The 25,518-nt window shown below is 38.2% G+C and overlaps 1 protein-coding gene across 1 annotated transcript; it reads right to left on the bottom strand.

Moving 5' to 3' along the window:
• Positions 1-1,940: 1,940 nt before the first annotated feature.
• LOC111333625 (arf-GAP with SH3 domain, ANK repeat and PH domain-containing protein 2) lies at positions 1,941-22,285 on the bottom strand. The gene is made up of 35 exons (XM_022939246.2): positions 22,056-22,285; positions 20,225-20,297; positions 19,984-20,070; positions 19,349-19,383; positions 18,696-18,722; positions 18,084-18,158; positions 17,100-17,149; positions 15,644-15,719; positions 15,468-15,521; positions 15,091-15,176; positions 14,758-14,833; positions 14,030-14,113; positions 13,784-13,890; positions 12,961-13,030; positions 12,763-12,810; positions 12,294-12,333; positions 12,153-12,201; positions 10,784-10,856; positions 10,548-10,586; positions 10,373-10,445; positions 9,880-10,013; positions 9,419-9,507; positions 9,201-9,288; positions 9,005-9,097; positions 8,145-8,230; positions 7,541-7,662; positions 6,996-7,063; positions 6,798-6,866; positions 6,577-6,672; positions 5,844-6,193; positions 5,066-5,578; positions 4,064-4,122; positions 3,759-3,859; positions 3,314-3,442; positions 1,941-2,282 (listed from the first exon to the last, which is right to left on the bottom strand). The coding sequence occupies exons 1-35, from the start codon at positions 22,179-22,181 to the stop codon at positions 2,208-2,210; spliced, it is 3,420 nt and encodes a 1,139-aa protein (XP_022794981.2). The 5' UTR covers positions 22,182-22,285; the 3' UTR covers positions 1,941-2,207.
• Between the last annotated feature and the right edge of the window lie 3,233 nt (positions 22,286-25,518).

Below are 25,518 nucleotides of genomic sequence, written 5' to 3'. Positions count from 1 at the left end.
AAATATTGACGCGAAAAAGTCACCTCACATCGTAAATTTAGCATTAGTTTAGATTTTTCTATCATGTATTCACAAATAAGGTTTGTTAGGAGGAAGTAACCCTATGTTGAAATGTTGAACATTTGAATGAAAATTGAGCGGGTTTCGGTACGGTGATTTCTTACTTAAAACAACAATTGCTCCTAAAAGTGGATAATGATGATGGAGACCACATCGAAACTCAAACAGTCTTTCCCTGAGCCGTGATTGAACAAATTTACTCCATTTTAGTTTTATCTGTATTTAGTTGTTCATTTCGTTCATCTCTAGTTTGGCTCCGAGACTAGGGGAAGTCATTGAAGGGCACAGTAAGTCAAACTAAAAAAAAAATGTTTAAAAAAACAGAGAAATGCCAGCAACTGATATAGATATTCAAACGGAAGTCCTGTTACATAAATAATAATAATTGGAAACCGTTGCTGGGTCAGTAAAACCGGGCTATATTGGGTCAATAATGATAAAGATAAGTGATGAGGTAGTTAACTTTACCAAGAAAAATATCCCTAACACTCTTTCATCAACCATTACCTCAGAATCTCCACAGCCAGTTGAGACAGTTAGGTGCGAAGTTTGAAATTCGACTTTTGTACATGAAAGAAGAACATTTAGGAGGTGGCGGTTTTAATTTACGTTTAGTTTTTCCTGATGTTTGTACTCAACTATTTTTTTTAAGACCGCTTGAAAATTTACTGCTCAGCTTCACTCTAATTTGAGAATGCCATTAAAAAGAGATTCTGGTGCAAAACTGACGTTCCTATGACGTCATAGCTCATAACGTCACTTCTATCTGATCGGCGCGAATGATTTGTCTCTCAGAACAGTTGAGCGATCAAAGATGGCTTTTTTTTTCGATGTTCTAAAGTATAATCATGCAATTACCACAGAAAACAGGAAGAAATTCATCCACTAAGACTTTACTTCTCCACATGGAAAAATACATCGATCTACAAATACAGACAACGCTTCATGATTAAAAACCTCATTTGCACAGATAAAACTACATTGTAGGAACAATTTCAAATGGCTAACAACTGTATAAGTTTAAAATTTTGATAAAACTAAAACTGGTATCTAAGAATAATTTTCAAAGTTATTTCTATAACTGATGTAGATGTAACAGCAGCTTTTAAGAGCCACTTATAATTCTTAAGCTACATTACAAGGTAACTTGGCTTAACATGCATTTCTTTGAAAGTACGTACAAAGTAAATTTTAGATACATCCTATTTTTAGCTAAAATCGGTCCATTAACTGTAACTCTTGTTAGGAAAAACCTACATATTTAAAGATCAACTTTTCTTTAGAAATAACAAGTGTTGTTATTTCTATAAAAGTTAGAAATTTAAACAGTTTTTAAAAAGCGGCAATTTCCTTGGCCTATTAAAGAAGAGTACATTTTGTCAACTATTAAGAGTCAAGCGACTGGTTATGTCAGAAAAATACTTATTTACCTACAAAATTTTCACCATTTGATTTATTTAAACAAAACTTTTTGAGTAGCAACAAATGTTAGAAAAGTAAACATTTATAGACAATTGTCTCTGAAGCCGCGATAAAAATAAAGGTATCTTGTTGCCATGGCTAATGAGTAAAACTTTTGAAGACATTAAACCCAACATGTAGTAAATTCTAAAGACAATGAAGGATCTGAATGTCCACGATAAAACATTACCATGGAAACAAATCTACCACTAATTTCTGAAATATTCGCATTTTTTTTTTAAGACTATTGGTTTTGATTGGTAAAATCATGTTTGTCTTCGAGGATGACAAAAAGTATTTAAGAAGCTCTGGAATTCACAAGTAATACCTCACCATCTTCAGCGGCGGTCTATTGTAATTAAATAGCTGTGAATGAGTCTAAATATTTGAGCCATTTTTAAAAGTCTCTGAGAAAAAAACCCTGTTGGGCCGTGAAAATATTTATTTTTGAGCAAAAAACTAACTGAATTTGGCAAACTACAATAGTTGTAAAATCAGACAACCTAAATGTGTTCAGACTCTTATAAGAATATCTCAAATATCATTTGTTGGAGGAGTGCACTTTCTGTGTGTTGAAGTGAATTAAAGACCCTCGTGACATTTTGATAGTGTCACGCGAGATCACAAATTCAGGAGCGTTGTGTGAGAGCCGCGTGACATGACTTACGTCACGCTAAGGGACAGGTTCATTCGGGAAGGATGCGAACAAAGCTGACTGGGAAGACTCCACTAGTTCCGGGATGTCCTTCTATTTCACCCAACTACAGAGAAAGGAAAAAGAACAGTAAGGTATTATCAAGAGCAGAAATTTTCACATTAACCGCCTCCCGGTTAGCTCAATGGATAGAGCGCTGGACTGTTGTGCGGGAGGTCGAGGGTTCGAGCCCCGGCCGGACCAACACTCAGGGTCTTAAGATATATAATTGAGAAGAATTTGCTGCCTTTCTATAACATCAAGAAATGGTTAGATATTCTAGTCTTCTCGGATAGGGACGAATAAATGGAGGTCCCGTCTCCTGCAGGGTTGGGGTAGGAGACGTTAATTTCCCACACACGAGATTACTGTGTGATGGATGTCCTCCCCTGAGGTGGGATGGGTGGGAGGGTGGACTAGCACGAATGGTTCCTATGTTCCTTTCTAGTCCTTCCCCACTGCAAAACTTAATGCAGTGAAAATGGAGTAAATTAAATTAAAATTAAATTAAATTAAATTAAATTACAGTTTTTCACCAAAGGAAACGCATTCTCAAACAAACAAACAAACAAACAAAAACAAAAACAACACCACCAGTTCGCCATTTCACCGCCTCCACACTACGTTTGCTACACCCCCTCCTACCCCTCCATGGTACCGAAGTCGTGGGAAACGCGGAGAAATATTTGGGGCAAAAAAAAGGGAAATGAGTAGGTGGTATAAAATAAAACGTTCAGTTTTATTTCATATTTTCCGTGCGGGATTCCATTTTCCGTCTTCCATTCATTGTGATATTTTTCCTGTCTGATAATTATTTGCCATTCACCTTTGGTCATCAAAATCAGAGGCTTCCATTTGGCGACAATCAAACGACCCTCCCACATCCCTAAAGACAGTCTTTCCAGCCCTTTCCCCCCTTTTCTTGCAGTCTCCTCGTTTTCCCCTCCTCTGATGAAAATTTTTCAGTAAGGTCCACCATCCAGTGTGTCCCCACCCCTCCCCCCACAATCAAATCACTAAACTGAATCAATACTTTACTCAACACTCGGTGCCTTTCCTTTCCCTCCCCCCCTCCCTTACAATCCTCCCAATACTCACCCACCATTCGGCGTCCTCCCCCTCCCCATTGACCAAAAGAATGTCGCCTTCTTTGAAAGTCAGCTCATCCTCATTATCCGCCTCACAGTCGTACAAAGCCTGTACCCGCCGGGGTAGAGTCGGGGCATTCTGAACACAAAGAAATCAAGAAGGTTAGTGGTCTAAAGATTTTTTTTAATTTCTTCCTGGCCTGGTGCCCTGACCAAGCATATAAGTTAAAGCAGAAAACGTAAATCCTTTTTAAGCCATCAAGGAGACAATCAAAATGAACTTCGTTCCGCAACAACTTGAAGATAACGCAACCTCTTTGGAAAAGCGTGACAGGTTTAATGCAACTCCGATCACCGAGACGCACAATATTAGAATAGTAAGTAAGACGCCTTTGAGAAAGGCCCCAACTAACAATAGCGACACAAGGTAAAAGAATTTCTCTGCTTCAACTTACTGAAACGGTGTTTGACCTTGGTGGAATATCTGGAATAGGACTTTCTGGTATAGAATCCACGGATTCTTTTCTTGTAACGTCGCTTTCCTTTCCGATGTTCACTGAAAAAGTGCAAATTGAGTCCCAGCGGATCAGAGAGATGTAAAGTAAGAAAAAGTACCTTGACTCGTGAACTGAAACAATTTGAAATCCATAAGAAAATGCTTTCTAGTTTGCATTTCCTAAAATCAAAGAAATTAATAAATCGTTCTTTAAGTATCTTGACAAATTTCTGGAAAAATATCAGGTCGCAATCGAATACCAACCTTTGACAGAGCTCAATTCTGAGCTTCCTCGGGGAGGAGGTCGAGGAAAAGTAGCCGCTCTACAAGAAAAATGTCCAATCAGCAACAGCACAACGAGTACGAGCTAGAATAACCAGGTGGTTACCACGATGGAGTCCGAAGAACTGAGAGGTCTGGGTCTGAGCGGTGGCCGGGACATTTTGTTGTGTTCTTATGCAAGATACTTCAATCTTACTACGTCTCTTTTTCTCCAGGTGTTAGGGAGACTTGATGAAGCGTTGGGGAGGGGAGGGAGGGGGGATGAAACCCACGACATTCGTTCAGAGAGAGCAGCGATACTTCTTGTCGCTTCATATTACTGAAAGGAACTAGGAAAAGCTCGGGGCCTATGGGAATCATTTTTAAAAGTAAAACAAAGAAACCAATATCGCGTTTCACGGAAACGATGCGGTAATAGAGAGATTTAGCACCGCGTTTACGTGAAACAGCAAACGTCAGCTTGCCCTTATACGTTTCACGTAAAATAACGTGAACCTTTCTACTTTCGCTTCGCGTGAGCTCACTTCAAGTTGGATTTGAAGACGCCCTTATCCCGGTAATTAACTTGTACTCTTTGAGAGAAAAAAAAGAAAACTTACGTGCACGGCAAACGCGAAATAGGTCTACTTGACGTGGAAACAGCAAAACGCAACCGGCAAACGTGAAAAATGGCAGGAAAAACAACGTCACGTGGACACTCCTGGCGTTCACGTCTCACGAAAACGCGGTGCTAAATCTCTCTGATAACGTTACCATTCGGTGGAAAAAAGAAAACTGCATGAAGGAATAAAAAATTAATATTTTCGGTCGGCCTGTTAATGAAAACTTGCGCCTTGAGAATAAAAATTGAGGAAATCACCTTAACAAGGAACGACACTTCAAGGGAAATCGAGTAAATATCGCGTGACATTGGTGGTTACGTGTCACGGCGTGACGCGAGGGGCAAAATATCATTACACCAAACGAAGTCATTATTCTACTTACTTGGATGCCATAACTTCCCCATTAGCCAGCAATGGAGTACTAGAAGCGACCCGCATGGACCCTGGCTTTAGGGGCCTGGGCGGAGGAAGTGGTTTTTCCTCCTCTTTGACTTCCTCTTTATCAAGAGGTGACGATAGCTTTTTCTGAAAAGGTGGCCTTGAGTCTGCTGCTCGTGGGATGTCCTCGCCGAAAGGCGTCCTCCCTTCAGATTTAGACCTCCGGTGTGTGGGGAGGGGAGGTGCGACGGGTTTCCCCTCCCCGCCAGCTCGTTTAGGGGCGGGGACGGGCGGAACAGGTGGAGCTCTTCGATTTATCGTTTCCGCATAGCGGTTTTTTGGATCAGTAGCTGACTGTTTGGAGGCTGCTACCCCAGGATCGTCAAACTTTGGTTTAGCAGGTAACGGAGGTAAGGGGACGTCAACACCAAATCGCTTCTCTCGACTGACAGAGCTGCAGCGCACAGGAGGCACAGGTGGGGGAGACTCAGCCTGGTCAGCAGCTGTACTGTCAGCACTGAAAAGAAGTAAAAGAATCTTCCTTAGATAAGTTTGGATTTTTATTAAGGTAATAAATCGTACAAAACATGCGCAATAGTTTCACATACACGTCCTCTCTCCAGCTCGTGTTACTAAATGTATTAAAGTGCGCCTACTAAGCGGGCTACGGGTTGGTTAGAATGTGCGAGTAAATCCCAAGATTTCAAATTATGTGTGGATCCTGTGTCCTTCAAGAACATCAGCCAACAAGCAAATACAACAAAAATAAATTCACGACTTACGGTTTAGTCTTAGGCCCGTGACCGAAGGTGCTCGTTGTAGAACTGAACGTGCTCTCAGAAAATGACGACGGAGCGTACATACTCGCCCGTACATTCACAGCCACTGTCTCCACATTTGTGCCCGAAGGGCGGACAGCTGCCCTGCGTCTTATTACAGGAGACCCCGCGGAAACTTTGTCCAGACCCGGTGAATCACTTCCAAAGAGGGTCAGTCCAGATACTAGGGGACTGACCCCTGAGAGTCCCAGCATTCCCTTGGCGTATCCCCCTCCGGGAGGAAACATTTGACTGACGGGTCGCGTGGGTAAATGGCGGCGGTGACGGGGAGGGGTAGGAGGACTAGACCGACCCTAAAAATAAACAAAAAAAAAGAAAAAAAAATCTGTTTCACAAGAGGAGTCGAACCCAGACCTTTGGATTTGGGTTCGGCTGCGTTATCAGTGAGCTATACAGAACTCGAGGTTGAGCTTGACCATCAATGAGGTCACATGCGCATGCACAAAGATAAGTGGCCTGCAAACTGCCGGGATCTGCAGAGATGTGGAAAGCTTCATGTATTGTTACAGAGACTTTTTCGAGGACACAAACAATGCAGCCAATTGTTCTTTGAGCTGTTTCAGTCAAGGTCTTCGTCATACTTCGTTCAGAGAGTTGCTTGCGACTGTCGTACGCTCACGTCGTAAATTTAGTTCAATCCTTACTCACTCAATGTAAGAGGAATTTCTTAAGTTACCTTTCCCTCACTTTTCGAATCATTCAATCCTTCCTCGTCGCTGAATTCTAGTTTAACGTCCAACAGTTCTGCAGGGTTATCGTAAATTCCATCAGCCTGGGAAATAAAAGAGTTATTCGCGAATTTTCTTTGGGAAAATTATTTTTCCAGCTACTCATTATATCTTGGGACTTCCAAGGTTGAAGAAAACGTTTACAGTAAAGACAACGAAGGACGATCACCTCATTGAGTCCCCAGTCGATCTTGACATTTTCACAGTGGGCCATCTTACCAGAAGCAGTCACTTTTAACTGAAAAAAAAAAGGCTTTAATGTTGTTCATTTTGAACATCAGAAGAAACATAATTAACCGTTTAAGACCTTTTAAACAAAAAATTAGCAAATTGAGCTTAAGGATCTGAAGAACTGAACAAAACGTACCAATTCAATAGATTCTGTGTGACTTAATCCTTTCGAAATGTCCATCGGCGTTTTACCCTCCAGATTTTCTGCAGAAGAAAAAGCATAATCTATTATTTTCGATGCAAATAAATCTTCAAAACTTCTCGCCGTTTTAGAACTGGGGGAAACCGCAATTACCCTTTTCAAGAAAAGCTTTTGGTATTCCCCGTGATGAAAATACGAGAAGTGAAATATTATCATTTGTTTCACATTCGTTTCGACTGTATTCATAAGAGGCGACAAGGTCGACTGAGCACGCAGAAAGTTTGAGAGTAAGAGGTACGCTTCGGGAAATCTTCGATAAAAACACGATAAGCGACCGAGTTTTATCTCCCAATCTAAATAACACGAGTTGCCCGAAAAAACTGTGACGTCAGCTCGGTACCATCATATTGACGTCAATGTTACCAGGCCACAGTGATCCCCGTTGAAAACCGCTGGCTCATTTGAGAGCAGAAATCCAACAGGATGTTTGTTTTATAGGCCAAAAGTCAGTGTACAGATGATTCCCAGTGGGTACATACCAAGGCCAAGACTATCTGTAGCGCCAGCTCTCAACAGAACTCGCATACATTCTGTTTTACTGGAAATTGCTGCCAAATGAAGCGCTGTGTTTCCATTTTTATCTGTCACGTTCACACCATTGCTTGAAAAAGAAAATAAGTAAAGAAATAAATGAATACATTCGTGGACATACGATGGAATTAATAAATTAAAATAATATAATAAAAAAATACAAAACAACATACAAACATACAAACTTACCAATGACTGACAAACTTAATGACCGAACGAGGAAACGAGCAGACGACTGAGCGATAGGCCGACCGATCGAGCAAATGAACGAAGGAACGATCAACGACCGATCCCACAATCACACGTACGAACGGAACACGGACGACCCAACGAAGAAACAAACGGGTGAACTAAAAGTTTAGCAGAAGAATGGAGCGACCGACTGAAACACCAAAGGCAAAGTTTTGCGACGAACTCGAGGTAATCTCGCGAAGAATAGCTTAATAACTGACATCGATGAAGAATTGCACATTTAATTCGTTCCGCTTTCCCTCGCCCTCGGTCACAGTTTCAATCCCCGTTCTTAGGTTTTCAATTTAACATTCAACTCACCAGTTCTGTGCTAAAAAGTCGACAATGTGTAGAGAGGTCAGATCCTCTTGTTCAACAGCTACATGAAGGGCTGTAGAATTGTTTGGCTGAAAGGAAATGGAAATCCAAAACATTTTACTTCCAGGGTTTGGTCATGGATTTCTTCAGCGTAAACCGCTTAGATAGCCGTACAATAATAAACGTTAGAGGTATTAAGTAAAGCAAAAACGAAATTGCTAAAATCAAACTAATGACAAAAAGAACGCCAACGAGTTTCTGGCAACACTAATTACCTTTGCATCAAGTTGTCCAAAAACAATTACTTTAAAGGTACAGTGTCTCACCATGCTACTCAATGCACAGGTAACAGCTAATTTCATACTGGATGCGATGAACATATGAAGTTCATATATTTTGAACCGCGGTTATAGATACGTATGATGCACGATCCTCGCAGTAGAGAGCGCTATTTATGCAATAGCGAAAATCAGACCTGAAAAAAAATCAGGCCTGTACGGGATTCGAACCACTGACCTCTGCGATACTAGTGCAGCGCTCTACCAATTGAGCTAACAAGCCAACTCGGAGCAGGCCGTTGAGTTGATTCGTAATAAACCCGTGATGATAAATCGGATACGATGAATATATGAAGTTCATATATTTTGAATATATGAAGTTTATATATTTCATATTATTGGTAGAGCGCTGCACTAGCATCGCAGAGGTCAGTGGTTCGAATCCCGTACAGGCCTGATTTTTTTCAGGTCTGACTTTTGCTATTGCATAAATAGCGCTCTCTACTGCGAGGATCGCGCATCATACGTAATTTCATATTATTAGAAGTAATATCATGACATCGTATACATCTATTTAAAACTCACATGTCCGGGAAGAGGTGCTGAAAGCTCTACACCTTCAGCAAACGCTTGTAAAACAGCTAAAATGTCCTTTGACTTGACTGCTTGGTGAAGTTCCTGTTGAGAGAGGATTCGATGGGTTGGAGTTTATCAGAGGTTATACAACAGGAAACAAACGCCATGTTTGACCTTTAGCCCTTAAATAAACGTTACAGCTTACCTGAAGTATTTTTTCAGTATTATCGCCAGATTTAATCGCATATTTATGTTGAATATACTTCCCTCTAATAAACTCCTTTCTTTCATCCCTGAAGAGAAAAAATTAATTCAAACAATAAACAAGGTTATGAGCGATTTCGGCCTCTACACCTTTAGATCTCAGCCAAAATAAACTGAACAACAACAACAACAACGCCGAAAACAACTTCGGCAACTTACATTTTACTCGAAGCAGTCGGCTTCTCATTGTAGTCCAAAGTTGCTTCCATAATTTCGTTGAATCCTCCATTACCTACAGCTTTCGCTTGCTGAAAAAGAGAGAACAAACTTAAAATTCATCATTGTACAGTTTGGTATAGACACGAAACCAGCACACATGGCAGTTTCCGCAACATTAAGCGACTTGGAGAATTGTTACTGTCCCTGGAAGGGATGCGGTTTCCACTTCCCTACCCACCCTTCTCCCCCTGAAATTCATTAGGAATCCAATAGTTTGCTAGTATCATTCTTTACATCACAGTGAGAGTAAAATGTTTTGTCAAAATGGCCAGGGCAAGGCTCAAACCCAGGCCTTTCAATCAGCGCGGTAACATTGTAAATATCTCAGCTCCGTCTCCCACAATGAACTTATTTAACGATGAGATAAAACAATCGAAATTTGTTAAGAGGTCACATCTCACCAGCAATTCTACAGTGCCGAGTTTGTCGAGTTCAATGGATCGTATCCTAGAGATATGAACACCCATATCTCGATGTATTCCTGAGCACTCAATGCACAGTAAAACGCCTAGGTTTGTGGCCAGCCATGTTGGATCTATAAGAGAAATATAACAAAAGTTAAAAATTACATTTTCTCAAATGTCTATACCTCTTTGAACCTAAAAGACATTTTCTCTGCTCTAACCCATCACTAAATTGTATCAAAGACACTTGGTAAGGGATGGGCTATAGCTTTGGAAAAAGGGGAGGGGGGGTGGGTTGGTGGGATTTTGAAACTTGCAAGACTCTTTCATTATCCTCCTAAAGAGGGTTCTCGTTAACACTCAAAGGTTGGAATTTGTTTTTTTTTAATAGTTTTATCTGCACCTTTCGTCCTTGTGAGGTTTTTTAGCAATATTTCGTGGATACATACTCGGCTTTCAGTTTTTTTTTCATGCGAGGTTTCATATTCACCTTTTCCAGAACAATCAGCGCAAGTGTCATTTCCTGGCAATCTTCGAACCTGGGAGACAATGCTCTGTCTCAGCTGAAGAACAAAAACAATGAAAAAAAAAAAAACAATGAAAAAGTAAGGACTTGTGATGCTGCTTAAGGTAATTCTGTGGTGTCACGCATTTTTTAACTTTACCTCTTTCAGATTGCAAACCAAAGAACCGTTTTCCTCGGACTGAAAAACAGATAAACCAAAATGTTTTAGCCATGACAAAAAATTTAAGCACGACAGAAGTTAGCTTTTAGTTGATAACACAAATATGCAATAGTGAGGAAACATCACATACTTCAAAACAATATGAAATACCTGATTTTAATCAAATTTAGTTAATTTGTAAAATCAACTGACACAAATTTGCCAGTGTCCATTACCTCAGCCTTGTCACTGTCTCCAAAAGCTTTTTCTAATGCTTCAGTTCGACTATTGTTAAGTACAGAAACCCACCTGGAAACAGTATTGACGCGTTAAGTTACAGCAGAACAATTTGCAGTTGAATATCTAGAGTAAGATTTATTGCTGCTCGACGTTTCGGAATCATCATGAATCCATTATCAAGAGACTACTTAACTAGCATGCAACTAAGGAAAAGGTACAAGATAAGCATAAATTACAATAAACGGCCTAAACAAACACCTTAGGCCGTTTATTGTAATTTATGCTTATCTTGTACCTTTCCTTAGTTGAATGCTAGTTAACTGGTCTCTTGATAATGGAGTCGTGATGATTCCGAAACGTCGAGCAGCAATAAATCTTTCCTGGTTTTTTATATGCATTTGCTTCAGCAAATCTCTACTGATCAAATATCTAGAGTCATCCGCAACTGCACTGGTCGTCCTCAACTGATTGGTCCAAAACTTTCGAGCCAAATTCTCAACCTATCAGATGCAAACAAAAACCAACTAAAACGCGTGTTGGTCCCACACGTTTTCCCGCGCTTTTGACGGTTTGCTGGTTTTGACTGAGTTCTTATTGGTTCTTCACTAAATTTCCCTTTGTTCTGAATGGCTGAAGAGATGTCTTAAGTTTTAGTTTTAGATACCCTCTGATCTATTTAAACAATAGTGTTTCTGTCGAGGAACTATCGGCTGATAGTTGCCCCGCGGAAATTTGATGTTCTTAAAACAAATACGCTAGTTTTAAGAACATCAAATTTCTAAGGGGCAACTATCGGACCGATAGTTCTGAGACATAAACACTCTATTGTTTTTATTGTCCACCACTAAATTTTCTTCCGCGCTTACAGCTTGTCACAAATGTCAATAATTCGCAACCGTACATTGGCTAAATAATACGTTATACCTGTCAGAATTGAAAAGTCACTGTTTTTCCGATCTGCCTAACTTCGCGGCCGTCAAACTATTCAAAACTTTTCACGGATGAGTACCATCAATCCAGGTATTTTCCGCGGACGGGCACTATCCCATCCGGGTATTTTCCGCGGACGGGCACTATGGGCTGATAGTGTCTCTCCACGGATGAACACTATCGCGTCGCGTGATCGATTTAAACGAATAAGAACCGGAGAAAATTTAGTGGTGAACTATAATGCGCTATAGTTTAGCAGATTAAAATAAAACGTATCTACGACTTTGGGAAAGAAGTCCCTTCTCTTACCTCGTAATCTTTAAATTGTGACAGATAAAAGGAAAAGTAAAAACAATTTACATCTAAGGCTCGATTTAAGTATGTAAAACTGAAGTGAAACAATTTTTTTTCATGAATTAATTTCGTCCAACTTACGCTTCCAAATCAGCTTCGTCATCTGCTTGAAATAAATAAGTTCTGTTGTCTGAAGGTAAAAAAAGGCTGCCACATAAGTACTGAAGAGCTGTCAGCTGTTATTGTTTACAATGTCTGTCAAATACGAGACCTCAAACTCACGTGATACAATGTTGAAAGTATGTTTCTTTCCCTCCTCTTCCTGTAGGGCAAAACAATTTACTTGTCAAAATTCTTTTTTAAACTCTCTGACTTTTTGTTTGCGCGGGAAAGTTTCCTCAAATGCAAGATCAATGAATCGAGTTTGAAAAATACACTTTTCCAAATCTTCTTTGCTATAAGAAAAAGCCTCCTACCAATCACATCATAAACCCTAACTCGCCATGGATGTGGCCCATGAGAGTCTAAACATTTAAGGAGTCCACATGTTCTGGAAAAGGGAGCCCATGTAAAAAGGGCCAAAATTTAAGTCTAGACACGAGAGAGACCCAACCGGGCACAGACATGAGATGCATATGGGGCAAATAAAGGAATGGATAGGAAAAGGTCCACATGTGTGCAGACATGATGAGAAGCCACCACAAGTCCAGACATGAGAAAGGCCCACAGGCACCAATTCAGGTTTCCTTACCTTGACTTGGCACACAAGGAGATTGAGTGTTTGAGTTGGTATGCTTGTCTAAAATTAAAAAAAAAAAAAAAAAAAATTGCAAAATATGTCATACATGTACAGTATACATGATATAGTCTCAGACCTGAAATAGCATTAATCAAGGAGAAACAAGCTTTCAATATAGTGTTAAAACTTTGCCAATGAAATTCCTCTTACCGGTGAATGAGCCAAAGTGAATTGACCTTCCTTTGCAACACAGTATCTTTTTTGCCACACTTTTCGCAGACTAAAAGGTATATTCAAAGTAATGTTGTCGCATATCAACAAATACTGTACATGCACAATAACAACCAATAAAAGTAATGGGAGGTTAAAAGGGCAGCTTTTTTCAGGCTTTGATTCATTGAGTGAACAAGCTGAGAGAAGTACTGGTGCCAGGAAAGTTACACTTTTAGAAACTGTGCTAATCACTCAAAGACTATGCCACCTTTATTTTCATTCAGTGCTTCAAAAAGAGCTTCAAAAAGAGCTTTCTATGCAGGCCAAAAGAATTGTTCAAAAGAAAATACACAAGGGTAGGTTAATCTTGACTAATAACATCAATAATGGTCTTGACCTACTATGAACCATCTGTGACCTCTCACGCAAAAACGTTCTGAACGGTTAGCCGTTTTTAAACAGATAGCCGCTCATCAGCCGTTCAAAGGGATTGGCATGCCGTTTGAACGCCTCAAGCTATCCGTTATAAAATATTCATCATCCATCGCAGATAAGTGGGATCTCACCTGGCCTACATGTGAAGTACATCTTAAAATTTAACAAATGCCATTCAAGTCGAGTCAAAAAATTTACCAAGTGAAATTTTGTATCTGAACCTGCATCTGACCTTAAAACAATACTGCTACTGCAATATGGCAGTCAAACTATACCTCCCAAGATCTTAAGAAAAATTCTGTAAATTTATGGCAATAAAATTCTTTGTTTTCTATCCATGACAGCCTGGAGTATTCTCTCAACCATGACAATATGTTGAACTTACCCTTCACTCCGTTTCTGTAAAAACCCAGCTCTTTCATTGCCGTGCAATTTATCACCTTGCTGTCCATGTAAACTGTAACCTCCTTTGCTTTGCGATGACTGTGTTGACTGAAATGGTTGATAAGAAATTAAATCAAAGGCTGCCTATGGAAAACTGCTCAGATAGTGGAAACTTGGACTGGCATATGATATGTACAATGTCTTTGTGGTGTCATTGTTTCCCAAACTTGTAAAAAAGTGAACTTACTTCTTTATCCACTTGTAGTTGGGATTTAATCTTATTCCTTAAGTCATTCAGTTCTTTTCTTTCCTCATCCTGTTGAGCTCTTAACTAAATAAACACAAAAAAAATTGAAGCTAAAATAAGTTGTGTCCACATTCCTTGTGCATTTTTGGTAAGCTGTAAATCCTTGCTGGTTGTGAACCTGTGGGACAGATACTGCTATAAACATCACTATCAAGGTGACTGCTTTTCTTCAATTTTCTGTAGAGTCAATTTCGTCTGCCTTCTCTGAGTAAAGTGGGATCCTCCTTGAAACATCAAAATTTGGACATGTTGCTAATGATTTTCAGGATGCCTTGGTTATACTCAGTTCAATCTAGAATCGGGTTGTTGGTGACAATGATGTTTATAGCTGCAGTATCTATCTCACAGACTACAACAAACATTGACTTTAATACAATTTAAACACAACATTCATGTTACATCACTACCACAATGCCTGAAAAATATTACATTTTAATCTCTTTACTTTAAGGAATGATTCAGATGGAAATTTTAAGAGTAAACTCAGTTCATTACCCAAGTAACAGAGCAGGAGAACAACATACAGCTGTATCTATCAGTAACATGCTTTTATCTTGTCATAACACCAAATTCTTGAAACTAATTTACATGGAAATATATATCAGTTGGAAGGGAGGATTACTGACCAGATCTTGAGAGATAAAGACTTTTAAAAAAACTATATTTACCTGTTGAAGCTCCACAACAAGTTCTTCTAGATAACCTTTCATACTTTCTAGAACTTGTGATCCCAGCTGAAAATACCTGCGGAGACAAATTAAAACCAATGAAAAATTAACTTCCTTACAACTGAGTTAATTCTAGACAGAATTGGCAGTGATGGTGACCGATGATTTAGATGCACTTTCATATCCCTGTCAGTATCTCAGTATCTCTAGCTACCCCTCTCAGTATCATAACCCAGTGTTAACACAAATTGTTACTGGTGGACTGCTGTTGAGTTCAGAGAAGGAAGGTGCATAGTTGTTTGTTGGTCTGCACTATCAATTAATTCAACTCACGTGACTTGCGCATAATAGAACTCCACTAGATGTTGGGCAAGTTCCACTCCCTTCTTCACTTTTATCTCATTCACCTTAATCAAAAGCTTGGAAAGAAAAGAAATATAAAATCATAATGAATAAAAATTTAGCTTGATAAAAATTGCGAATCTGTTATTCAGGTAATGAGTAATCAACACTATCATGCCTTAGAGAAATCCTTGTCAACCCTTACACAGAAAGAAGATAAATTTAAATATAAAGTTAGTTACTTATGCCCTCAGTTCCACTTGGAGTAAAAAGCATCAAAGATCTCCCTCAATGATAAAGTCTCCCATGAAAAAAAAAATGTGTATCTCTAACAAAATAAAATGTACACTTGTGTACCAGGATGATACCTCACACATTTGTAACTGGAAAATTCTCCTCTCTCTTTCTGTTTCTTCTGCCATCTGATTTAAATGAAAAAAAAAATTGTCTCAAAATTAACATCAGCAAATCTCTTGAGCTCAGAGAAGAAATCTGCCACAGCTTGCTTCATGATAATATTAATTTTACCATTTCCATCACTTACCTCTCCACCAGTGACTTCTGTCCTTAGAAATCCAGCCTCTTGAGCCACCTTCTTTTTCTCTTTCTCTATCTTTGCCCTATCAAAATCCACACAAAATTTAGAAACAAAATAATGTCAGTAAAGCAACGTAATTAAGAGTTAAGCATTGTCCATCCACAACAAGGTCGAGTCTTTGATGCAAAGTCGGTCCAGACTCCTCTCAACGCTAATATCAGTATGCATGTTTTCCATGCATTTGATGCAAAGTCGGTCCAGACTCCTCTCAACCCTAATATCAGTATGCATGTTTTCCATGCTGTATCCATACATTTCCTAAAGGTGTTTACAAAGAAAATTTGTTAAACAATCAAGAGCTTCTTTAGTTAGTGATCATTTCCTTTGTTCTTGTGACTTTAAAGTGCATATGACACAAAACTTTTTTCTCTTGTTTCTTGTAGTTGGATATCTATAGAAAACGTTTCGAAGCCTTTAAAGTGCTGGAAAAATCTAAAAAGCATTTTTTTGCTTTCAAAATACGTGCAATTTGCCTTCAAATTTGTCCGGGTCATTAGGCTAAAATCGCATGTGATATCGTAACGTGACATCACATTGTGTACCTCAATGGAACTTTCAGAAGAGTCGGACTCAAAGGAATCATTAGAATCGCTGGACATCTTTGCCTTTCAATGCACTATCTATCTACTACAAAGTACTGCAGAATCCCCTTAGCGACAACAGACCTTTGCGACAAAGGTACACAATGTGATGACGGTGATAAACTTGGTCCCTGTCTCCGGGACAAATTTGAAGGCAAATTGCACGTATTTTGAGAGCAAAAAAAATGCTTTTTACATTTTTCCAGCACTTTTAAAGCGTTGAAACGTTTTCTATCGATATCCAACTGCAAGGAACAAGAGAAAAAAATTTCGTGTCACATGCACTTGAATGTGTGATTGAGGGGTGTTGCTGAAAGGAAAAATTAGATGCTGGTCGGTCTTACGGGTCAGAGGGTTAAACAATAGATTAATAATAAATAAATTAAAACACAATAAATTAATATGTGATTGAGGGGTGTTACTGTAAGAAAAAATTAGAGGCTGGTCGGTCTTACGGGTCAGAGGGTTAAACAATAGATTAATAATAAATAAATTAATAAACAATAAATTAATGTGTGATTGAGGGGTGTTACTGTAAGGAGAAATTAGTTGCTGGTTGGTCTTACAGGTCAGAGGGGTTAAACAATTGTCCTTTTTACAGTTGTGGGCTTGGTGGCCAAGCCTTTGAACAGGAGTGAGGCTAAGGGTGACCTAGCTTCTTATCATAGAGATGTTGCTGCTTTTCAAATGCAAATCACTTTGTTATCATGCTAACTAGATACAGGTCTCTACCACAACAGGGCCACCCTTAGCCTCACTCCTGTTCAAAGGCTTGGCCATCAAGCCCACAACTGTAAAAGGGACTATTGTTAAGGTCTTACACTTTGGCCTCATAATCCTTCCACGCCTTATCAAATGGCTTCCTCATATCCTGCAGAAACAAACACTCAAAATTCAGTTTATGAAATGACCAAATAAAATCTCTGCTTTTCTGCCTTCACAATACTAAACAGAAATTGTAGTATTTCAAGCCAAGAAGCCCATTTACAGCTTGTACCTGATAAGTTTCTCTTTTATTATAACCTGTCTACAAGATGATGTATTTGAGATGCAATGAGAAGTTAAATCTTAATCACTTCTGTGTTCTAAATATCAAAACTCAACACTGTTTGCCATACATTTAATACATTTTCAGCTACAAGAATTTACCATGAAATCAGACATTGCTCACAAATCAATATGTTTCTATCTTAATCTAATAGCTTCGCCAACCGCCAGGGACACCACAACAGCTTGCACCAATAACTGCGGGCCCAATAAGCCCACTCATCCCACCCCAGTAATCTTGTGTGTGGGAAATTAATGTCTACTACCCCAACCCTGCAAGAGACAGGATTTATTCGTTGCTATCCGAGAATACTAGAATATCTAACCATTTCTTGATGTTATAGAAAGGCAGCAAATTCTTCTCAATTATTTTAAGACCCTGAGTGTTGGTCCGGCTGGGGCTTGAACCCTCGACCTCCCGCACAACAGTCCAGCGCTCTATCGATTGAGCTAACCGGGAGGCGGTTCTATCTTATCAACACCCTTCTGTTCAAAACTGTATTAAAATTGTAACGAAATTCCAATTTGATCAATCCACAAGGTTAATCCTTTAACTTCCAGAAGTAATTAACATGTAACTTCTCCTATAATATCCATACATTATCCAGCAAACAGCTGATGAGAATACTCAAACTTATCAGGTAGGAGTTGTAAGCTTGATCTAAAACCAAATTCTCATAATCAATTCTTAACTAAGGAAATGTGTAGCAGTTAGAGGAAGAAATAACATCAGATCTTTGGAGTTAAATAATACTTACCCCTTTTACATCTTTCATGTCTCCTTTTAGAAGAGAGTCCAGTGGAAACAAAACCATATTGTGATAATTGGTGAACTGTTAATAAAAGAAATAAAAAAAAATCTATGGTTAAATACACATACATCTAACTTGTAAGTTATATCTAAATTTTATTGTTTTAAGGAGCTTAAAATTTAATTAGTTTATAACATTTAACCCTTTGCACTCCAAAATTGGCATTCATATTCTCCATACTGTTCTTACACTTCCCATGATATTCACAAGGAGAATTTTTTAGTCAATCAAGAGCTTCTTGAAAAGGTGATCATTTCTTTTATTCTCATAACCTTGACTATTGTTTCAAAGGTGACATTGTGAGGAGAAATTAGATGCCAGATACTCTTAGAGGTTAAAGGTGTAATGGAGTTAAAATCAAAAAGGGTTACTCACTATTATGATAAAAAGAAAATAATTCAAATACTGGAAAATTATACACGAACGATCGACATTTCGGCCATATCATATGGCCTTCATCAGGAAACTGATTGTTCATCTATAATTTTTCAGTATTTGAATTATTTTCTTTTTATCATATTCTCAACTGGATGACTGATACAATTCATAGTTACTCACCATTGTTTTCATAACTGAGCAAAGTTCCTGCAGAGAGGGGGATGCGAATATGAGTTACTACTGATTTCAGTTAAATATAATTAAACAAAGACATCTGTGAGTCAAAAGCTCACCTAGTGTGTTGATTACATATAATTTGACAGTGTGATTCAAAATACATGTACTGTTTTTTCTTTGTTTCTCATTCAACAAGAAATCTTTGAAAGGCATCACTTAGAATTTAACCAGTTGGCAATTTCCTTAGAGTGTTATTTCTCCAACAAAGAACACACAACATCTAGGCTGTTGTCAGTATGTGTAAAGATTTGCTGTAACAAATCTATCCCTTATAGTCATACATGATTCAACCAATTGTTTCTTAATTGATAAATTATCACATCTCAGTAGATTTACCACAACCTGAAGGAGTTTGAAACCCTGCAAGGAGGGGGGGGGGGGGGGGGGGAGGGCAGACTCCATACTGTTATTATTAATGGGAGGCTAACTAATATGGCATGATGCTCTGTTTTCAGGAGAGTTTCTGTTATGGTTTGTGCAGAACTGGAAAATTTAGCCTAAAAAAATCCCACACTATGTTAAATTCAAGTTGTACAGATTACATAGACTTTTGAACTTGTGTTGTAAAAAATTAGGTTGGAAGTACTATCACTAACCTTAAATGTGACTGAAAACTTTAGAAATGCAGTACCTAGAAGAGAGTGTCAAATGATAAAACTCAAAATTAAAGAAATGTTTTGCTTGCCACTTGGACAATACATATACTTTCATTGGCTACAAAATCACCAAAAAGTGGCTCAAAATATTTCTTTAATAGTGTAGCATAAGTACCCATTGTAAATAAATAGCAACCACAAAGGATGGTATCCTCCTCTATTTGTACATGCTCACAAAAAAAAAACACTCATAAATGGTAAACATATATAAATATACATATATGGAAAGTTGGAGAAAAGACAGGTAAGTATATATCCCCTGTTTCCTTAATATTCGACCATAAAATAGTAGATGTATGGGTGCTGTCAGAAGGGGACGTTGCTTCTCAATTTTGGCCAATAAGAGGCATGCTATTTTAAGACAGGGAGTGCTTATTGAAAGCGAGACAATTTTTTAAATTTTGGCCAATAAAAGAATGATATTAGAGGGAAAGAAGGAGTTATTTGAGGGGGGGAGGCAATAATGTCAAATTTTAGCCACTTGAAAGGGCTATAACCCATCTATATTCCAGGGGAATACAAATACACACATTTACATTTAGAAGTCAGTGCATGTTCACAAAGGTAGAACTTACCAATGCCAGTATCTGCCTCCTTTGAAAGGGACAATGTACCCAACTTTTCAAGACTCTCAGCTAACGACAGCTGATTTGTAGAATAGTCTGGAATTAAAAATCAACATATTCACTAAGACAGCCTGGAATCATAGACTAACATACACATTGACTGCCCTTCTCAGTTGATGAAAATTTTTTTCGGACAGTTTCCTGCAGAAAATTTGGAGCTAGCTCTTGGGAATTTAAGGGGGATGCTTACTTAATCCTGCAGCATGGACAGCCTTGCTTGATTTCTTCAATTTATTCAGTATGTTGTAATCTTCATCAAGACTCTACATGAAGTAAAAAAAAAAAAGTGTAAATCAACAAAAAGATTCACACATTAATTTCAAAATAACGTCATTTAATGACCAGCTCCCATTTGACTTCAGGATGACCTCAGTTTTCCCACTGGAACTCCAATCTTTTCCAGGCTTGAAAAACAATATACAATACTTGGGTTTGAATGTAACTTGGATATATACAAAGTTGAAATGGTAAATTGGCCACCATAATGATTACAAAAGCTGACGTTTACAAATGATTACAAAAATGATTACAAAAGCTGACATTCGCTCCGACGAAGGGCTAACGCTCGAAACGTCAGCTTTTATAATCATTACAGTGGCCAATTTACCATTTCAACTTTGTTGATATATCCAAATTATTTCACTACTCCCACCGACGCAGCCCCAAACAGTTTCTTTCGAAACTATCAGCCTTTATTCATTTGAATGTAACTGTCATGGTATTTCTCTAGTTGAAAGTTTTAGAAACCAGTGTATTTTGCATTGCTGATGAGTTGCTCCTATGCTGAATATCTAAATGTGTATCATTATTTTGTTATTGTATTCCAGGTTTCATTACCAATTAATATCCTGCTAAAAGGAATAAATTGGTTTTTCCAGTTATTGGTCAAAATTGAAGATTTTTTAGACCCAGTTATAGGACTATCTAGTAATCTGCATGTGTATACAGAATGTAAAAAATTACCTCTGAAGCTCACATCTCTTCACATAGATTGAGAGATACAACATTGTATTTCCCCTCTTGCATAATTAACAAAGAGGACAAGGAACTTGTCTTGTCTAAAATTTGTCTTGGCAATAATTAAAATTATTACACGACTCGGGCAGTCAGAGGGCCAATAACTAACCTCAACCAATCAAAATGCTCTTTTGCCGGTCAATATTCTCTAAGTATTGTACCGGGCACTGTCCCGAATGGTCCCGAATGATACTGCACTTGTGTCCCTTTGAACTTCAGTTGTATAATAAATCTCTTATTAACCAAGCTTGCTTGGGATCGTACTGGAAGAATATCGGCCCTTGGTCTTTTTTGTATGGACCTCGCTGCGCTCGGTCTGTATTGTCAAGACCTCAGGCCAATATTCTGCCAGTACAGCCCTCGCTCTTGGTTAATAAGACATATATAATAACTAGCAGATCGTTCAAAATTTTAAACTCATTCTTTGATAACCATGTTAAAATGTGACTAGAACAAGCAACCGCTAATGATTTTTGGAAACAGAAAGTCCTTCGTTGACACAAGGTTTCAATAGAAACAAAGAGCAAATACTATTTAACCGTGAAAAAAAAGTGACCACAGGATAAGCTTGTTTATTTGAAAATGGCATTCCGTCACTCACTCGAATATAAGTTTACGCAAAAAGAATTTGGTAAACATATTTGACAGAGCTCAAACTGACAATATTATGTGAGATGAAACCGTTTGGTATCGGCGTTATATAAACTCTGTGGGTTCACTGATGCACGATTTAATTTGCAGAGTGATGATCAGAGTGCTAAATTTTAACAAGACATGGATTGGTATTGCTATCGTTATTAATGAAGAACACCAAGTTGACTAAATGTTTATAAATACAACTGCCGATCATGGAATATGGATGCGGTACATGCAATTAGTCTAAAAGCTATAAGTTACGTTTATCTTCATTATCAGTCCAAATTGATAACGCTGCAGATATCCTTCAGTGACCAGAAAGATTTATTGCACGTATGACACCAAAACGAAGTTTCGTGAAAACTTACCTCCTCGAGAGCTCCAACAGTGTTTCGACAGGCATTCATTGTCGACATAAAATTCGAGGTTGTAGGCGAAGAGACATCTTCTCTAGCTTCCTTCAGGAAGCTCTTGACATTTATTCTGTCTGGCATAATGACTGGTTTTGGTAGGGTTTCAATTCGGATAGCTCATGTAGCGGACATTTGTGAGATGATCATGTCGACTGCGAGACGTAATAGATCGATCGAAAGTTTCCGGCGAATTACGCGTAGTGTCCAGGTCCCCGCAAAGTGACACTCCCACACTTCGCAGCCCCAAACCGGAAACCAAACCTTTCCGAGGCACAAGACAAGAGTTTCTTTCAGCAAGTTTAACGAAACCACAAAATAACTTCAACGACCTGTTTTTTTTTTTCCAGTGAATTTGTTTTTTCCATTTTTTGACATTTTTTCGCCGCTTATTAAAAAAATAATTCGACTTTTTGCTGGAGAATAAACAATTGAACTCGAAACTCGAAACTACAAGAATCTGCTTTGGAATCTTCGTTCGAAACATCCGATAAAATAAATAAATTAACAATTAGATAAAAAATGAAACATTGATATGTGAAAGGTCTTACTCAATCTTAGGACAATGGTCGAAAAAATATTTTAAAAAAATGTGGAAATTCTTTAAAGACACTCTACTTATTCTACGTGTTTTAGCATTAATTTAAGAACGTATGTCATAGAGAAATAAATAACAAAGCTGCTAGGTTTTCCGTAGTCTCCCTCGCATCCGTTTTTTTGGATGTCACGCAACGCTCCCCCAAAAGTTCTTTTGGGGGAGCGGTGCGTGACATCCAAAAAAAACGGCTGCGAGGGAGACTAGGTTTTCCGAAGAATCCTGTATAATGTAAATTAGTAAAGGTTAACAAATAAGGTGCTCTGTAGACTTCCTGTCCCTTTTTTATGATTCCCCAGGGGTCAATGATGATAATAAATTAAATCTTCTCAAGATTATCGGGAGTTGTTAACTGTTGCTGAACCAAATTTGAATTGAAGAGCAACGACATGAAAATATTTTATTCATAGACAGGTTTCCCTGTCTTTGGATAGATAACACTGGATAGATAACATTGCATTCTTGCAAAGTATGCAGGCTGGAAGTGTAAAAAAAGAGGTGTAAGATTGAGGTAACCTAACATCATGTAAAAAATGGGAGTTTTTCGTTCTAACTCAAATTTTGCCAGTCCAAGTAAAACAAAATCCAATTTCATATTTACCAGTTTTTGCAGCTGTGAGAAACTTAAATCCAGATGACCAGATCTTATATCTTAGATCCAGCCACCAGAACTCGTTAAGCTCTCAAGATCCTAAGCCAGTTAAGTAATATTTTTCAAATACTTCTACAATCGGATTAAGCTTAGTCAATGTGATAGTGACGTCACCTGATCGACTCCTCTCATCAGAGGAAATCGGCTTTACAGATGGTCACAGATGGTCACAGATGGGCACAATAATCTCTCAGATTACCTGAACTCTAAAGCTTCTTTTAAAGAAGTAAGACGATTCCTATAAACTATTTATTTTTCCACCACCCAGCTGCCCACTTTTTTAGAAAAAATTCAGATGCACTACATGACAACTAATATAAAGTTTACTATTGTTGAAAAAAAAAAAGAAAACGAATTCATGTTAACGGAGTTGGAATGGATGCAGATTCTTACGTGGAGTTAAAAATCGCAAATTTACACCAAAGGCTTGAGAAAGAACGACACGAGTCTGAGGAGTTAGCGGAAAAAAAATAACCCAAATCAAATAAAATCTTTTCTATCCAGCGGTCAATTATATAAATTTTCTTCCGTTTTGTATAATTTTTTTATAATTTTTTTTTTATTTATTGATTTACTTTTATTGTTCGTCATTTCGATCGGGATACTTCCACGAGAGGAATGGCTATAGAAAATGGAACATATTCGAAGAAAGATGTGACTTGTGCTATCAGATCTTATCACGTTGACAGGTTAGAACTACAGAGCAATTAATGTACTGTAGGTTCTTCTCTCGACTTCGTATGTAACACGGTCGATTTACAGATTCCAAAGAACTTGATTCAGCATGATTCTGTATCGAGTACCTCCTTTGAACAATTTGGGAAGTTCTTAATATCTTGCTATTGTCTTTTTTTTTGCCCCTTCGTGTCCACGTCCTGTTGAGTTCGCTCAGAGTTGCTCTCCCATTTCAAAGCTTAAGGTTGGATTTTCTAGCAAGAGATCAAAAGGGGGTCTCTTGACTCTAAGATTTTTTCTTACAGTGATGGCGAGTTTAAAAACGATGTGTCATTGTTAATATAGATGATGCATGCTCCTCTTGCCGAAGCATGCGTTGTCAAACAATCCATTGTTTCCCACTCATATCAGAAATAGGGTACTTGATGCTAATTATATTACTGGAGATGAAGTAGTTTTATTTTCAGGCATTAGCAAATTCTTGAACGATACGATGTTAAAGGTCTCCGACATTTCTACGTTTGACAGCTGTGTTTGAGGAGGTTCAAAGTCTACCTTCAAAATTTCATTTTAATACCGTGACACTACTCCGTCATAAATTTCAGGATCACACACAACAAGTTTGACGGGAAAAATTCGTTTCAAGCAAAACACCTTGTCGTTGATTCATCTTAAATCGTCACAATTCATCAAAAATTTTTGCAATTTTGTTTGGCTGGGTGTGGCGGTCTCTAATATGCTTTGTTTCGGAAATAATTTATCTCTATTTGCCAATTGATTAAAATAGCTACCATTTGAGAGCCACCCTAATTTAACCACTGATTAAGGAAGCTCTGATCCTACACCACACGGAACCGTTTTAGTTTGCAGAAATACGAAACGTGATATGCTGAGGGTTTAAAAGGGGGTTCATAGAATTAATTTTGGAGTTATGGATGCACACAGCTAAAACTAGGTACGATTTAACCTTTAGCCATCAATATCTGATTGCTAATTCTCCCCTCTAGCCGTTACATATTTCATTGTAAATTAGTTACGAGTATTAAGGATTGGATCAAGATAACTTCTACCTGATAAGTTTCAGTGTTCTCATTACCCATTTCCTGTATAATGTATGGGATATTATAAGGAGAAGTTACATGTAAATCACTAAGGGGAGTTAAGGATTAATGGGATATACCGCTGCCATAGAAAACATCTTCTCAGAGCATTTGACAAGTGCTGATTGGGAATCATCATGACAACTTCATCGAAACCGTGAAGTTCTTCCTGTTGACTGTAGGCAATATGGATGTCTTCAGAGCTATTTACAACTTTCAAGACAAGTTTTCAGTACTAGGCGTGTTCATTATGAATATTAGCTGCGGCTATTTGCGTTTTTGTGGTGACAGTCGAACAATAGGAAATAATAATAGGAAACAGTTAATTGCATTCTTTGCCAGCCTCACTTTTCCTTTTACAGCGATGAGAAACGCACACCTAAACACCTAAACTGGTAG

This window comes from Stylophora pistillata, chromosome 2, assembly GCF_964205215.1.
Source record: "Stylophora pistillata chromosome 2, jaStyPist1.2, whole genome shotgun sequence".
NCBI classification, from domain to species: Eukaryota; Metazoa; Cnidaria; class Anthozoa; order Scleractinia; family Pocilloporidae; genus Stylophora; species Stylophora pistillata.
The sequence above is the reverse complement of the archived record's forward strand: the minus strand, read 5'-3'. Positions and strand labels throughout refer to the sequence as shown.

What these genes read in the sequence shown, in the direction of transcription:
- LOC111333625 (XM_022939246.2), bottom strand. Translation starts at nt 22,181, where the DNA reads ATGCCAGACAGAATAAATGTCAAGAGCTTCCTGAAGGAAGCTAGAGAA. An exon ending in CGCTGATTGTTCTGGAAAAG is followed by an intron (nt 10,014 to 10,372) that starts GTGAATATGAAA and finishes TTTCTCTTATAG; the next exon opens with ATCCAACATGGCTGGCCACA. An exon ending in CAAGGTCAAACACCGTTTCA is followed by an intron (nt 3,443 to 3,758) that starts GTAAGTTGAAGC and finishes CTTTGTGTTCAG; the next exon opens with AATGCCCCGACTCTACCCCG.